The sequence below is a fragment of the Panthera tigris genome, chromosome E3 (genome assembly GCF_018350195.1).
Source record: "Panthera tigris isolate Pti1 chromosome E3, P.tigris_Pti1_mat1.1, whole genome shotgun sequence".
Taxonomy (NCBI): domain Eukaryota; kingdom Metazoa; phylum Chordata; class Mammalia; order Carnivora; family Felidae; genus Panthera; species Panthera tigris.
The window spans coordinates 7,355,001-7,369,959 of NC_056675.1; the positions used below are offsets into that span (position 1 = coordinate 7,355,001).

The following is a 14,959-nucleotide window of genomic DNA, read 5'->3' on the forward strand; positions in this document are numbered from 1 at the left end:
AAGATTAGTTGACCATATAGTTGTAGGTCCATTCTGGGTTTTCTATTTTGTTCTATTGATCCCTGTGTCTGTTTTTGTGCCAGTAGTCTTGATGACTTGCTTTGTAGTCCAGAATCATGATGCCTCCAGCTTTGCTTTTCTTTTTCAGGATTGCTTTGACTATTTGGGATCTTTTGTGGTTCCATAAAAATTTTAGGATTGTTTATTCTAGCTCTGTGAAAAATGCTGGCAGTATTTTGATTGGGTTGAATTAAATGTGTAGATTGCTTTGGGTAGTATAGACATTTCAACAATGTTTGTTCTTCCAATCCATGAGCATGGAATGTTTTTCCATTTTTTTGTGTCTTCTTCAATTTCTTTCATAAGTGTTCTATAGTTTTCAGAGTACAGATATTTTTACCTCTTTGGTTAGGTTTATTCCTTTTGACCTTATGGTTTTTGGTGCAGTTGTAAATGAGACTGATTCCTTGATTTCTTTTTCTGCTGCTTCATTATCGGTGAATAGAAATGCAACAGACTTTTGTACATTGATTTTATATCCTGAAACATTGCTTAATTTGTATATTAGTTCTAGCAATATTTTGGTGGAGTCTTTTAAGTTTTCTACATGGAGTATCATGTTGTCTGCAAAGAGCAAAAGTTTGATTTCTTCCTTGCTGATCTGGATGCCTTTTATTTCTTTTTGTTGTCTGATTGCAGAGTCAAAGCTCTCAGTTTTTCCCCATTGAGGATAATATTAGCTGTGGGTCTTTCATATACGGCCTTTATGATGTTGAGGTATGTATATCTATCCCTACTTTCTGGAGGGTTTTTATCAAGAATGGTTGCTGTATTTTGTCAAATGCTTTTTCTGCATCTATTGAGAGGATCATATGGTTCTTATCCTTCTTTTTTATTTATTTTTTTCAAATTTTATTTAAATCCAAGCTAGTTAACATATATATCTTTCCTTTTATTAATGCTGTGTATCACATTGATTGACTTGCGAATATTGAACCACCCCTGCAGCCCAGGAATAAATTCCCACTTGATCATGGTGAATAATTCTTTTAATGTACTCTTGGTTTGATTTGCTAGTTTCTTGTTGAGGATTTTTGCATCTAGGTCATCAGGATATTGACTTTTTAGTAATTTTCCTTTTAGTAGGGTCTTTGTCTGGTTTTGGAATCAAGGTAATGCTGGCCTCATAAAACGAGTTTGGAAGTTTTCCTTCCATTTCTATCTTTGGAACAGTTTGAGAAGAAGTATTAATTCTTCTTTAAATGTCTGGTAGAATTCCCTTGGGAAGCCATCTGGCCTTGGACTTTTGTTTGTTGGGAGTTTTTTTTTTTTTTTTTTTTAATGTTTATTCATTTTTGAGAGGGGGTCGGAGCAGAGACAGAGGGAGACAGAGGATTCAAAGCAGGCTCTGTGCTGACAGCAGACAGCCTGAGGCAGGGCTCCAACTCAAAAATCCTGAGATCAGGACCTCAGCTGAAGTTAGACGCTCAATCATCTGAGCCACAGGCACCCCTGTTGGGAGATTTTTGATTACTAATTCAATTTCTTTGCTGGTTATGGGTCTGTTCAGATGATCTATTTCTTCCTGTTTCAGTTTTGGTAGTTTGTGTATTTCTAAGAATTTGTCTGAGATCTTACTTCTTTTCTGACAAAGGCATTTAGTGCTATAAATTTCCCTGTGCGTATCCTACAAAAATTAATAGGTCTGTTTTCATTTTCCATTTGTTCAAAATACTTTACAATTTCCTTTAAGATTTTCCTTTGACCCATGAACTATTTAGATGTTGCCTAGTTTCCAAATATTTGGGAGTTTTCTCGAAATCTTTCCATTATTGATTTCTAATGTATTTTCAATGTGATCTGAGAACACAATTTTGTATGATTTGAAACATTTTAAATTTATTTAGAGTTGTTTTATGATTCAGAATATAATCTATTTTGGTAAACATTCCATAAGCACTTGAAAAGAATGTGTATTCTTCTGTGTTGTGTGGAGTGTTCTATAAATGACATAATTGGGTCAAGTCAGTTGGTACTGTTGTTCACATCTTCGGTATGTTAACCTATTTTCTGTCAATTTATACTGTCAATTATAGATGAAGGGATATTGAAATCTCTAATTGTGAATTTGTCTATTTTTTATTTGAAGTCCTGTAAGTTTTTGCTTCATATATTTTGAAACTCTGTTATTAGATGCATAAACAGGTCTGTTATGTCCTCTTGACGGATTGCTGAATCAATCCTTTTAACGTTATGAAATATTTCCCTTTATAGCTTCAATTCCAGTCCAACACCTCAGGGTCTATTCCAGTCTTCCCTTTCCATATTTGTAAGTCCTTCAATAATGGAAACTGGTTTCTCATTATCCTGAATGCATTTACTTACTTGCCTGATTTCCCTGTATGAAACCAATTTCCCAACATTTCCCTGCTCTTGTCTAGCTGCCACCTTTCTTGACTGCCTTCCTCCATAATTCCCAAGGGCTTATCACTCTATAGTGGTATCAGGAAATGCCATCTATTTTTTTTTTTAATTTTTTTTTTAACGTTTATTTATTTTTGAGACAGAGAGAGACAGAGCATGAATGGGGGAGGGGCAGAGAGAGAGGGAGACACAGAATCGGAAGTGTGCTCCAGGCTCTGAGCCATCAGGCCAGAGCCCGACGCAGGGCTCGAACCCACGGACTGTGAGGTCGTGACCTGAGCTGAAGTCGGACGCTCAACCGACTGAGCCACCCAGGCGCCCCCGAAATGCCATCTCTTGAAGTAATCTTTTCCTCTGCTAGGATCATATCCCTAAGATACATACTCTATCCTGAGATAGCACTTTTCTACTAAATTCTCATTTCCTGTTCTCAGATAAAGAACTCAAAACAAGAAAATATGTTCAAGAAAAGATTCTCAGTTTCACCAGAACTAGTCAGAGCAACAGCAAAAATAAACTTATCTCAGGCTAAATGGCAAAAAGTTTGAACTAACGCCCAGAAAACGGAGCTATAGAAGCAACTCAGTTTGAAGACAACTGCTATTTAGCTTAACATAAATGATTTGTCCTTTGTACATACATAGATTTCTATCTTTAAGGTTTCTTTTATTTTTTCCCTTAAATTTTTTAAATGTTTTCTTTTGTTAAATTTTTTTAATGTTTACTTATTTTTGAGAGAGAGAGACAGAACACAGCAGGGAGGGGCAGAGAGAGAAAGAGAAAGGGAGAGACATAGAATCCGAAGCAGGCTCCAGGCTCTGAGCTGTCAGCACAGAGCCCAACGTGGGGTTTGAACTCACAAACCATGAGATCATGACCTGAGCTGAGTTGGACGCTTAACCAACTGAGCTACCCAGGCGCCCCTGTATATTCCCCCTTGAATGATACAAATATTCCTGATAGAGCTTCTTTTTGCATAGTTCAACTTTTTTTTTTTTCTTAGTGGAACCAAGGGGAAAAGGAAACTCTTACATATATGCAGAGGTAGAGAGGGACAGCAGGGTATCCTTAGAGACAGGTATGGGGGCTATCTCAATTTTAAGATCTAGAAAGGAGCCAGGTGGGCTGGAGCAGAAATATAGCACCTTGGGGGAAAGAAAGCATGGAGAGCTCAGGTTTCCTTCTTCCCCTCAGTTTTTCAGGCTAGTGTTTTGGACTCCCTTACAGTTACCCCTACCTGCTATAATTTGCTCATTCTTTTTCTAAGAGCTTGTCCCTCTTGGACACTTCTATTTCTGGATTAGAAACAGGAAAATGGAATGATGAAATGGAGAGCTTCCTTCAGCCTCCTTCTCCTGGATGGAAGCAATTGGTTCAAGCTCTATGGATAGAGAGAGACAAGTGGAAAGAAATATACTTACACAAATTGCAATGACTGATCCCACAATCACAATCATGTGCCACCTGAACGGTCTGATGAATAGGTCTGTGGAAGCCTGGAGTTGTTTACTAGACATCTGGTGTGTGATCAAGACCCTAAATAGATAAAAGTGTCAAATCAGAAGCAGTGTCATTATAAACATGGTGCAATATGAGTTTTCTACTGTCTCCCCCATAAAGAAGATGGATAATGACAATCACCATGGATGAGATGACTTTTGTAGAAGTTCAAGTGTCCAGTGGAGAAGTTTCAACACACCCTTGGAGCAATTATGATCCAGCAATTCTATTCATGTACACAAAAAACTTATATGAGAATGTTTTATTCATAGTATTCCCAAATTGAAAAAGAAAACACAAACATCCACCAATGGAAGAATAGATAAGCAAGTTTTGGTATGTTCATACAATTGAATAACAACTAGCAATAAAAAGAAAACAACTACAAATAAATGCAATAACATGAATGACTTTCAAAAAATATCAGGTTGAGTGAAAAAAGCAAAACCCAAAAGGTATATATTACATGATTCTTTTAATAAGAAATTCTAGAAGAGGCAAACTAATCTATGGTGATAGAAATCAGAATAACAGTTGGCTCTGGTAGAAGGGGTTGACTAAAAGGGGGCATGAAGGAACCTTATGGGGTTCTGGAAATGTCCTTTATCTTGAATTGGGTGATGTTTTTTATATATTATGTACATTTGTCCAAATTAGTTATAGACAGATCTGTGCATTTGACTATATGAAAACTATATCTCAATAAAGAGAAGAAAAGATAAGCATGTATACTTATATAATTCATAACTAAATTTTACACACTATCAGCATGGTGGAGATGGTGCATGGGGTAAGATTAAGGGATATGAGAGTACACTAAGTATTTGTATCATTCAAGGGGGAATATACAGATGATGATATACTTCTTTTTGATACTATTATGAAAATGTATTTTTTTTAAGTTTATTTATTTTGAGAGAGACAGAGAGAGACAGAGACAGAGAGAAAGGGGGGGAGAGAGACCCAAGCAGGCTCCACACTGTCAGTGCAAAGCTCAGTGCAGGGCTTGAACTCAGGAACTGTGACAGCATGACCTGACCAAAATCAAGAGTCAGATGCTTAACCAACTGAGCCACTTAGGTACCCCAAATGAAATTTTTTTATTTTTGGATTGTTCACTCACAGTGTTTAGGAATATAATTTTTTTTTTGGCATATTAATCCTCACAACCTTGCTGAACTTGTTTGTTAGCTCTAAAAGTTTTCAGCACATTCCGTAGAATTTTATTTTTATTATTTTTTTATTATTATTTTTTTAACGTTTATTTATTTTTGAGACAGAGAGAGACAGAGCATGAACGGGGGAGGGGCAGAGAGAGAGGGAGACACAGAATCAGAAGCAGGCTCCAGGCTCTGAGCCATCAGCCCAGAGCCCGACGTGGGGCTCGAACTCACAGACCGTGAGATCGTGACCTGAGCTGAAGTCAGACGCTTAACCGACTGAGCCACCCAGGCGCCCCCGTAAAATTTTATTTATACAAGATCATGTCATCTGGAAAATAGAGGGAATTTCACTTCTTCCTTTCAAATCTATATGCTTTTTTTTTTAACACTTTTTTAATGTTTTTATTTATTTTTGAGACAGAGAGAGACAGAGCATGAACGGGGGAGGGGCAGAGAGAGAAGGAGACACAGAATCCAAAGCAGGCTCCAGGCTCTGAGCAGTCAGCACAGAGCCCAACGTGGGGCTCGAACTCACAGACTGTGAGATTATGACCTGAGCTGAAGTCAGATGCTTAACCCACTGAGCCACCCAGGTGCCCCCAAATCTATATGCTTTTTATTTCATTTTCGTACTTGGTTTCTCTCACTACCTCTGGTACAATATTAAAATCAATAAGGGGTAAGTAAAATAAGAAATCAATAGAGGTGGGGCGCCTGGGTGGCTCAGTTGCTTAAGTGTGGGGCTTTGGCTCAGGTTATGATCTTGCAGTTCATGAGTTCAAGTCCCACGTTGGGCTCTGTGCTGACAGCTCAGAGTCTGGAGCCTGTTTCAGATTCTGTGTGTCTCTCTCTCTCTGTGTGTCCCTACCCCACTCATATCTTGTCTCTCTCTGTCTCTCAAAAATAAATAAAAACATTAAAAATTTAAAAAATAAAAAAAGTAATCAATAGAGGTAAGTAAACATAAGCACAAGTAACAAATATAAGACTAAAAATAGAATGTAAAATGTTTTAACCATCAGGAAAAATATTTGATTCATCCATTGAAAAGCAGGGAAGGACAGCGGCACCTGGGTGGCTCAGTCAGTTTAGCGGCTGACTTCAGTTCATGTCATGATCTTGTGGTTTGTGAGTTTGAGCCCCGCATAGGGCTCTGTGCTGACAGTTCAGAGCCTGGAACCTGCTTTGGGTTCTGTGTCCCCCTCTCTCTCTGCCCCTCCCCACTCGTGCTCTCTTTCTCTCAAAAATAAATATTTTTTTAAAAGGCTATTTCTTTAAAAAAAAAAAAGGAAAGTAGGGAAGGAGAAAAAAAGAAAGTACAATAAATGGGAAATTTGAAATACATTAGAAGAAACAAGTCGTAATTTATACAGTCATTGAAATAAATGTAAATAGGTTAAACTCACCAATTAAAAGACAGTGGAGTGCAATCAAGAACATATGCTCTTAGTAGATCTCTCACCACAAGAAAACACACAAAAAAAGGATATAGGCTTAACTACATTCCAACCTCTCCTCCCAAACTCACCAGATTCAATCTCTCTACCACAGAAAGGAAGTGAATGAAGAGTTGAAGAGCTGACAGAAACATTACATTAATGGCTGCCCCTGCTAGATGGAAACATCAGAAGTGAGGGATAAGTGTTTTCTCTACCACGACCTCTGTAATATACAAAGAACTCTTACCAATTGATTAGAAAAAGATAGTATCATGGACAAATGGGCAAATGTCACAAATAGTTAAGTTTGTCAAATAGCCAGTCTTAGGAATAGGTGCTCAAATTCACTAAAAGCCAGAAAACTATAAATGAAAACAACGAGATATAATTCCCTATTTCTGCCTAAAACGTGGAAGAAAAGAAAGGAGGAAAATAAATTATGCTCGTGAAACTTTGAAGTGTTTAAAGCTTTTTGTTGTTGTTGTTGTTGTTGTTTTAAGTTTATTTATTTACTATGAGAGAGAAAGAGAGCTGGGGAAGGGCAGAGAGAGGGAGACAGAGAATCTCAAACAGGCTCCACATTCACAGCGTGGAACCCACTGCAGGGCTTGAACTCACGAACTGTGAGATCATGACCTAAGCCAAACTTCAGAGTCAATGCTTAACTGACTGAGTCGTCCAGGCATCCCTGTTCAAGCCTTTTTGGAAGGCAATCTGGCCACATATATTAATATTTAAAATGCAAATACTCTTTAAACCAGCAATTCTGGCTCTTAGATAGCTATTCTAGAGAAATAAAAGGACCTATTTGAAAGGAATGGGATATTTATTGCAGCACTGCTCACAGTGGTCCAGACTGGAAACCAAGCATATGTATATTAATAGGGGAATTCTACCATGTTATGCAATGAAATGTTGATATGGGATAGAGTTATACCAGGTAACTTGGAAGTGTGAACATAAGGTATTACCAAATAAGAAAAGCAAGGTGATAAAAGTATGGATTGAAGTATATCACATTTCAAAACCAAGAAAAAAATCTATCTATTTGCTTATAAAGTATATGTATATTATATAAGCATAGATACACAGACATACACATATCTCTGTATGACAGTAATTGAGTATGGAGAAAAATATAGAAGGGTACACAGCAGATAGTAACATATGTAGGACAGAAATAGGGAGATAAGTGTTCATTTAGGAAGAAGAGATAGGAAGAAAGAAAAAATTCACGATTTTAAAATACACACACATACACACAGTATGTGTAATATCATCCCATTCATGTAAAACTATACACATGTGTGTCTGAATGCATAAAGGGGTTCTTGAAAGGATGGTCACCAAACTGTTATCTCAAGGTAATGAGATTTCAGGTGTCTTCTATTTTTCTCTTTATATTTCCATGTGTTATTCAAATTCAAATAAAAAGCAAGTGTTATTTATATGATCACACTTTAATTACGGAAATAAAAAGTGTACTTTTATGGAGGAATTCTCTTCCTCCTCCACTGAGGCTGGATTCCAAGAAAGGACAGGATTAGGTGGGGCAAAGACGGGCATATCCCTAAGTACTACTGCCTTGGTGGCCGATGACATATTTAAGTAGGAGAGGACCATGTTTAAGTAGGAGTCCAAAGGACTACTTATAAAGGGCACATGGGCATGGGGCCTCTTCCAAGTTGTCTAGAGCCAGAGAGAGAGATGCATCCACTGGAAACTTGGCCTGGAGCTTGAAAACCAGGCCTTCCACTATCCAGCGTGAATCCTGGGGCTGGCAAAGAGCTAATGCTGCCAGACTCAGTGGCAACCTGGTTCTTGGGTAGGATGGGGGACCATCAAGCTGAGGATAAACTGAGACTCCTCTTGACCTTCTGCATTACTTTCTGCCTGTTCTCTAACCCAGAGCAGCAAAGAGCCCTGGGCCAAGTGAGTGGTATCACCAATGTCATTATAATTTTCTGTATTATCGTCTCCAACAGTGCCCATGTGGAGACTGAGTGAATATAAAATATCCAAATGCAATTAAAATTATGAGGCCCCATTAAAAACATGAAGCAATTAGCAGTAACACAGCCACCTGGGCAGATTTTTAGCTTCTGCCCAAATGAAGATGGAAGGCAGAAGTGTATGAAAGAGATTCAGTCCCCCAGTAGCTATTAGCAAACTCCAGAAACATTCCCCTTCCATCTCTTTTCTTGAAATGTGAGGACTTGGCCCCCAATTCCACTCACCTAGTCACTTTTTCACTCTATCAAGCACCTAGAAACTCCACCCCTGCTTCTTTGTACTTGTAATATTGGACAGACTTCCTTAAAATCTAAAAGCTACTGGCACTGCTCTAATAAATCCAGTCATCTTACACTGTCAGGCATCTGCTTCCAGATTATTACCACATCAGGTTTATTCAACATCTTATCAAATCTAAGGCAAATACTAATAAGAGAATTTCACTTGGGATAGAGCCAGGGATCTCTTCCCTGACTTCATAAAGCAGCTGCAACCTATTCTTTAATTCCTCTCCCTCCAGCTCCTCCTTTAAGAGGGAGGGCTTATGTCTTCCTCTGCACTTCTTGTGGCTGTTGGAAGACCTGGGAATCCAGACCATCCTTCTTTAGAAATTCCAGACATCCTACCACTCAATTGCTCCTTTTCACTCCTGAGACAAGGTTGCAGGCTCCATATTCTCCCCAACACAGCTCTGAGACCTAGGCAGACACATTCAGCTAGGGCAGACCAAGAAGAGGAACCAATCTACCTAATTAGAAGTGCCACCCAGGGCAGAGTCAAGTTGACATCATAACTCAAACACTAGAGGGATGACAGCAAAACCATGTCAGAGAGGCTTGTTCAGCTAATGGATAAATCACTACTGTATATACACTTGAACATACTGTTGCAATTTGGGTGGCAATCAGCAGGTTCCCCAGCCAGCACTGTATTCAGGATCACCTAGACGACTGCTATGCATCAGGCAATGGTCAATAGGAGCAAAAAGGGAAGTAGGAACGAAGGAGACCCCTTTGCCACCACCCAATGCCACCTCCCTTTTCCTTTTCCTCCAGTTCCTGAGTGAGAATGAGCATGCAGGGAAACCATGAGGTAGGCTACAGAACCACAGGGTCAGCTATGGGCTTACTTGTGTAGCACCACACTCTAAAATACCTTGGTCATCATCCTTGGCTCTGCACAGTTGGATGCTGGCTTCTGCCTTGCAGGGGTGGACACCTAATATTCTAACCTAGAGATACTCCACATCTCACCCTCCTCCCAATCACGAACCTGCTCCCAGTTCTGCACAAGGTTGCCAGTGCTAACAAGGTTGCCATCTCTGAGGTCTTTTTCTCCATTAGCTTTCTCAAGTTCCCAGCAATATTTGACACTGTTGACCACTTTCTCCACCCTGAAGCTTTACCCAAGTCTCCTGTTTTCTTAATCACTTGGGCACTGCCTCATACCCCCTTCTGTGGACATTACCCAATGTTCTGTTTGTACACACCACTTTCTGAAAACCAGGTGCCATATCCTGTGCCCTTCTTTGTATTCCACACAACAATAAGGATAGTAATTTGCCCAGATGATGATTTTAATTCATGCTGGTTGCTTGACAAGTAGACCAAATACCCTGTTCCCTCAACCTGAGTCTGCCCATGTGTCCACTTTCTCTGCTCACATTTCCTTTCTGAAGCCTCAGCCTGCTTACCTCATCTCAGGATACCTCTCAGCTCTTCTTGTTCTTTCTGTCTTTCCTCTGTAAAGTCCCCAAAGTCTTGTTTCCTCTTTTCATAGCAACTCACAGGGTAACATCCTGCCAATGGCTCAAATATTGCCAAGTAAGGCATCTCCAAATGTGAGGATGATGTGGCCAGTCACCACCCAGAATGAAGTCAAATGTGGAGAGAAGGCACCTGTAGTAGGAAAGAGAGCCACGCTTCTTAGCAGAATAAAGTTAGAGGCTGAAAACACAACAGCAAAGAAGAAATGTCTTCTTATTCCTTATTCCTTCTTATTCCCTGCAGGGGAATAAGTCTGCAGGCAAGAGGAGCTTAATCACTGTAGAACACTATGGTCCAAACCCCCAAAGAATAACGACTTCCTCTTCCCACTCACCAGAAAGCCTTTTCTACTCATGTCTGTTGAACAAAGCAAATACTGGCGAGAGGGCCATGTACATCTCCGTTCTAAAAAGAAACTAGACTTGAAGCTAATACCTAGGAAGATGCAGGGAATGTGCAGGATGATGTCCTTGCTTGAAGACTGAGTGCTTTTTTCCTGAGTCAGAATTTTCATTGTCTTCTGTGTAGCATTCAAGCACTAAGAAGTGAAAAGGGACCCAAGTTGGGGGCCGGGAGGATTCCCAGTGTCATGGCTGTAGGAAATGCATGAGAGGTTAGGGGAAAAAGACAAACTTTGAAATCCGAGTTTACACAGGAAAACATTATTTTGATTCTATTTCCAAAATAGATAATACAAATTATTTGATCAGACAAAATAAGAAAGACTGATTTACAAAAAGGAAAACTCAGAAAGCAGAGAGGGAAGTATTCTGGCCAGAGTCTGGTAAGGAGACAGAAATCCCACTAGATTGAGCAGAGAGAATTTAATATCAAGAATTGTTAACCAGGTATAAAGAGCTGTGCATAGGTAACTGGAAAAGCAGAACACTATGTTGTTGGGTAGGTTCCAACTGCCAGAAGCAGCCACTACCCTTGGGACTGAGGGAGTCTAGCCAAGTTGTTAGAACGGTAAACACTTAGAAACGTAGGAGTCCATGGAGATAGTACTCAGACCTCTGCAGAGTGGCGCTGCCCAATTGGTTCTGAAAGTGTTGAAAAAACCACAAACTTGATCAGCTTCTGCTCCTGGAAGCAATAGGTGCCACCAGTGTGAGGAGGGTATCTGACTCGCTGGAAGGACACAAGCAGCAATCCCATAAGAAGCAGACAGGAATAGCAAATCCTGTCTCTTTGCAAGTCCTCTCTCTCCTGCAGCCTTGCCCTCCACTTCTGGCATCCTCTATTGGAAGAGCCTAACAGGCAACCAGCAGGTAGAGCCGCAATGTTTGCGGAGTCCCAGCCCCAGACTCACAAAGTAGAGCATAGAAGGGTAAGTTTGGAACTGAGAGACAATAGCATATCTAACAGCAGAGGCAGACAAAACAGTAATTAAACTTGTTGCCTAGAAGTTGTTCCATGTGAGAGGTGCCTGGGTGGCTCAGTCAGTTGAGCCTCTGACTTGATTTTGGCTCAGGTCATGAGCCCAGGGTCATGGGATAGAGCCCCCCATCAGGGTCCGGGCTGACTGTGGAGCCTGCTTAACATTCCCCCTCTCTCCCTCTGCCCCTCTCCCCTGCTCATGCACGCTCTCTCTAAAACAGAGGTAGTAATAATTAAAAAAAAAATAAGTTGTTCCACGTAAGCAATCAGCTTAGCTATAGGTTTTCTAGCAATAAGGCCAACACTAAGGTTTATAAAATGTTTTCTTTCCTAGTAAAGCAAGATACAGCTTTGGAGAAAAGCACTCTGTTAACTAAATTGTAGAAGACACAGTGGACCTGAGCTGAAGTCGGACGCTCAACTCACTGAGCCACCCAGGCGCCCCATGCCAAGGCCCTTTTAAAGAACAAAAATGTAGGTCTTGTCTACCAGAAATGCAGAATTATTATGGAACTTTAGTAATGAAGACTGGGTGGTACTGGCGCAGATATAGACAAATCGACTCACTGTACAGAATAGACAGCCCCAAACAAATCGATACATTGACACCTGATTTGCGATGGAAGATGTACTGCAGAGCTATGGGGGATGGATGGACTTCTCAGTCAACGTGTCAGGTCAATCAGGTGTCCAAACATCCAAAACTTTTTTTCTTTTTATGTTTATTTTTGAGGGAGAGAGAGAGAGAGACAGAGTACGAGCAAGGGAGGGGCAGAAAGAGAGGGAGACACAGAAACTGAAGCAGGCTCCAGGGTCTGAGCTGTCGGCACAGAGCCTGATGTGGGGCTTGAACTCATGAACCGTGAGATCATGACCTGAGCCGAAGTGGGACACTTAACCGACTGAGCCACCAGGCACCCCCAAAACTTTTTTTTTAAATGCTGTTTCATAAGTAATCCAGAGAAATTCAAATTAAAACCACATGAGTCACTACTACACACCCACAAGTTTTGTCAAACAGTTTTAAATGATAATATCAAATGCTGGCAAGAATGTGGAACAAGAAATGCTTGTGAAAGAGTAAACAGGTAAAACCACTTTTTAAATACTGGCAGAACCCAGTAAGTTGAAAGATAATCTACTCTCTGATCAGCAAAACCACCACCAGGTGACACCCTGAAGAAATGCCTGTTTATGCAGGCTGTAGAGTTACATGCACAAGAACACAGCAGCATTTTTCGTAATAGCCCATCAACAGTAGAATGTAAAAATATAGGGTAATATAATCATACAATGAAATATAAGTGAAAATGGATGAACTGCAATTATATGAAAGGATATGGATGAATCTTAAATACTTCATTGAGCAAAAGAAGCTAGACAAAACAGAATTCATACTGTATGTTGTCATTTATATGAAGTTGAAAATCAGGTTAAAATGCACATATATTGTTTGGGAATGCCTCATAAGTTGGTAAAACCATAAAGAAAGACCAGGGCAAAAATATTATAAAAGTTAGAATAATGAGTACATCTAGAATAATAGGAGAAAGGGAGGGATATAACTTGGGAGGGACATGGTATCAGGGGCTTCTGGAGTAAAGGTCTTTTTCTCTTATTTAGGGTGGGAGTTATATGAGTGATCATTTTATAACAATTTGTTGAACTGTTTCACGCATTTTCTGTTTTGTTTTATAATAAAATTTTAAGTAAAATTACATACATCCATTATATATATGCATGAATACATATACATTTAATATAGTGACTCAACAATTCCTTACATCACCTAGTGCTCATCACAACATCCCTCTGCAAATGCTTAAGTTAAATCTATCCAGTCTTTAACTCTAAATTTGTTTTTATAGGGAATACAAGAAATAGAGGACGAACTAAATGTCACCATCAGGGAGCAATCAGAAATGTCCAGAAGGTGGGACATTTATTTGACAGGACAACTGGCCCTGACTTTTCCATTAAAAAGGATAAGGGAAAGGAAGGGCTAGCCTGGAGTTAAAGAAATCAAGGAAGAAACCACCAGGTCCTGGAATGCATCTTGGCTTTGAGAAAACAGTTGCATGGATTTTTGAAGGACAATGGAGGAAATCTGATTATGAACCGGATATGAGATTTAAGGAATTATTACTCATTTTGTTCATAATAATCTTTTTTGGTTTTCTATACAAATATTGTTTTTAAAATATTTATACTGAATTATTTGGGGGTAGAATGTCATGATTCTGTAATTGCCTCAAACACTTAAAGCATATGAAAATAAAGTAAAAAGGGACAGGTATATGCCACCAGAATGTAATGGAAATAACACTGTTATTTAAGTTGCGATGTCCTTGAATAGGCAAGAGGGGATGAGAACCAGAGCTGAGTAGAAGGACCAGTGACAGATAAGAGCACGGAGTTTCCTTTACAAAAACAGGTGAGAAGATAGAAAATTCTAGTACAGATGCCAGAAGGTGAGGAAATATGGTAGTGGGAGTCTGTGCGATTTCACTTCCGGTTGCTTTGTTTGTTCAAGAAGGTATGTTAGGTCATCCGCCGAGGGTGAGGTTGAGGAGGGCTTCAGGAAAGAGGAGATGCTGGGAAGCAGTCACCCAGGAGCACCCAGTGGGACTAGGGCAGTGGCTCTTTGGCTTTGTGCACATCAGCAGCACCTACAAGGCTTGTTGAAACAAACACCGGGCTCCTCCCCAGAGTTAATGACTGGGTGGACCTGGGGCTGGGACTGAGAAGCTACATTTCTAACAAGCCCCCAGGTGAGGCAGCCCATCTGGGGACCACATTTTGACAGCCACTGAGATTACTGTGCAGCATTAGGGCCCCCTTAAGGTGTGCGGGCCAGTGTTTCAAGTGAGAATTGTCAGCATGGTTGAACGTTCCTCTCCAGGTGTGTTCTGCAGCATAGGTGTACTTGCAAAAGAGGCAGAGGGTTGAATGTACCAGAGCCAGAGATTATCACCAAGATCATCAAACAGCTGGTTCCTTCTTGTCATTCTGGACTCGGCTGAAATGCAAATGCTCAAAAGCACCGTCATTGACCTTTTAATCCAACCATCTTTTTCCTCTTCACCATCTCAAAACTTTCACGTTGTTTTCTCTCACAGAACTTTCCACTGTCTGGAGCTTTACCTATATTTGTTTTGCTCCTTGTTTCTGAGCCTTTCCACTAGAGTTTATGCACAAGAAAACAGTAATCTTGATTTCTTGTTTTGTTCACTGCTATGTTCCTAGAACCTGAAGAGTGCTTGGACATCAGAGG

General features: G+C 40.0%; 1 protein-coding gene across 3 annotated transcripts in view; it reads right to left on the minus strand.

The window, feature by feature from the left end:
* LOC102959516 (NXPE family member 3-like) overlaps positions 1-14,959 on the minus strand; it is a 47,554-nt gene that overhangs the window by 19,795 nt on the left and 12,800 nt on the right. Inside the window, exons 3-5 of one of the 3 annotated variants that reach the window (XM_042972073.1) lie at positions 10,741-10,898; positions 10,233-10,437; positions 3,846-3,960 (exon numbers count right to left, since the gene is read on the minus strand). In XM_042972073.1, the coding sequence (XP_042828007.1) occupies positions 3,846-3,960; positions 10,233-10,237 (120 nt within the window). In that variant the 5' untranslated portion in view covers positions 10,238-10,437; positions 10,741-10,898. Of the gene's footprint in view, positions 1-3,845; positions 3,961-4,065; positions 4,113-10,232; positions 10,438-10,740; positions 10,899-14,959 lie in introns of those variants that run through there. The other 2 variants (XM_007073955.3, XM_042972074.1) reach the window with 2 other exon arrangements.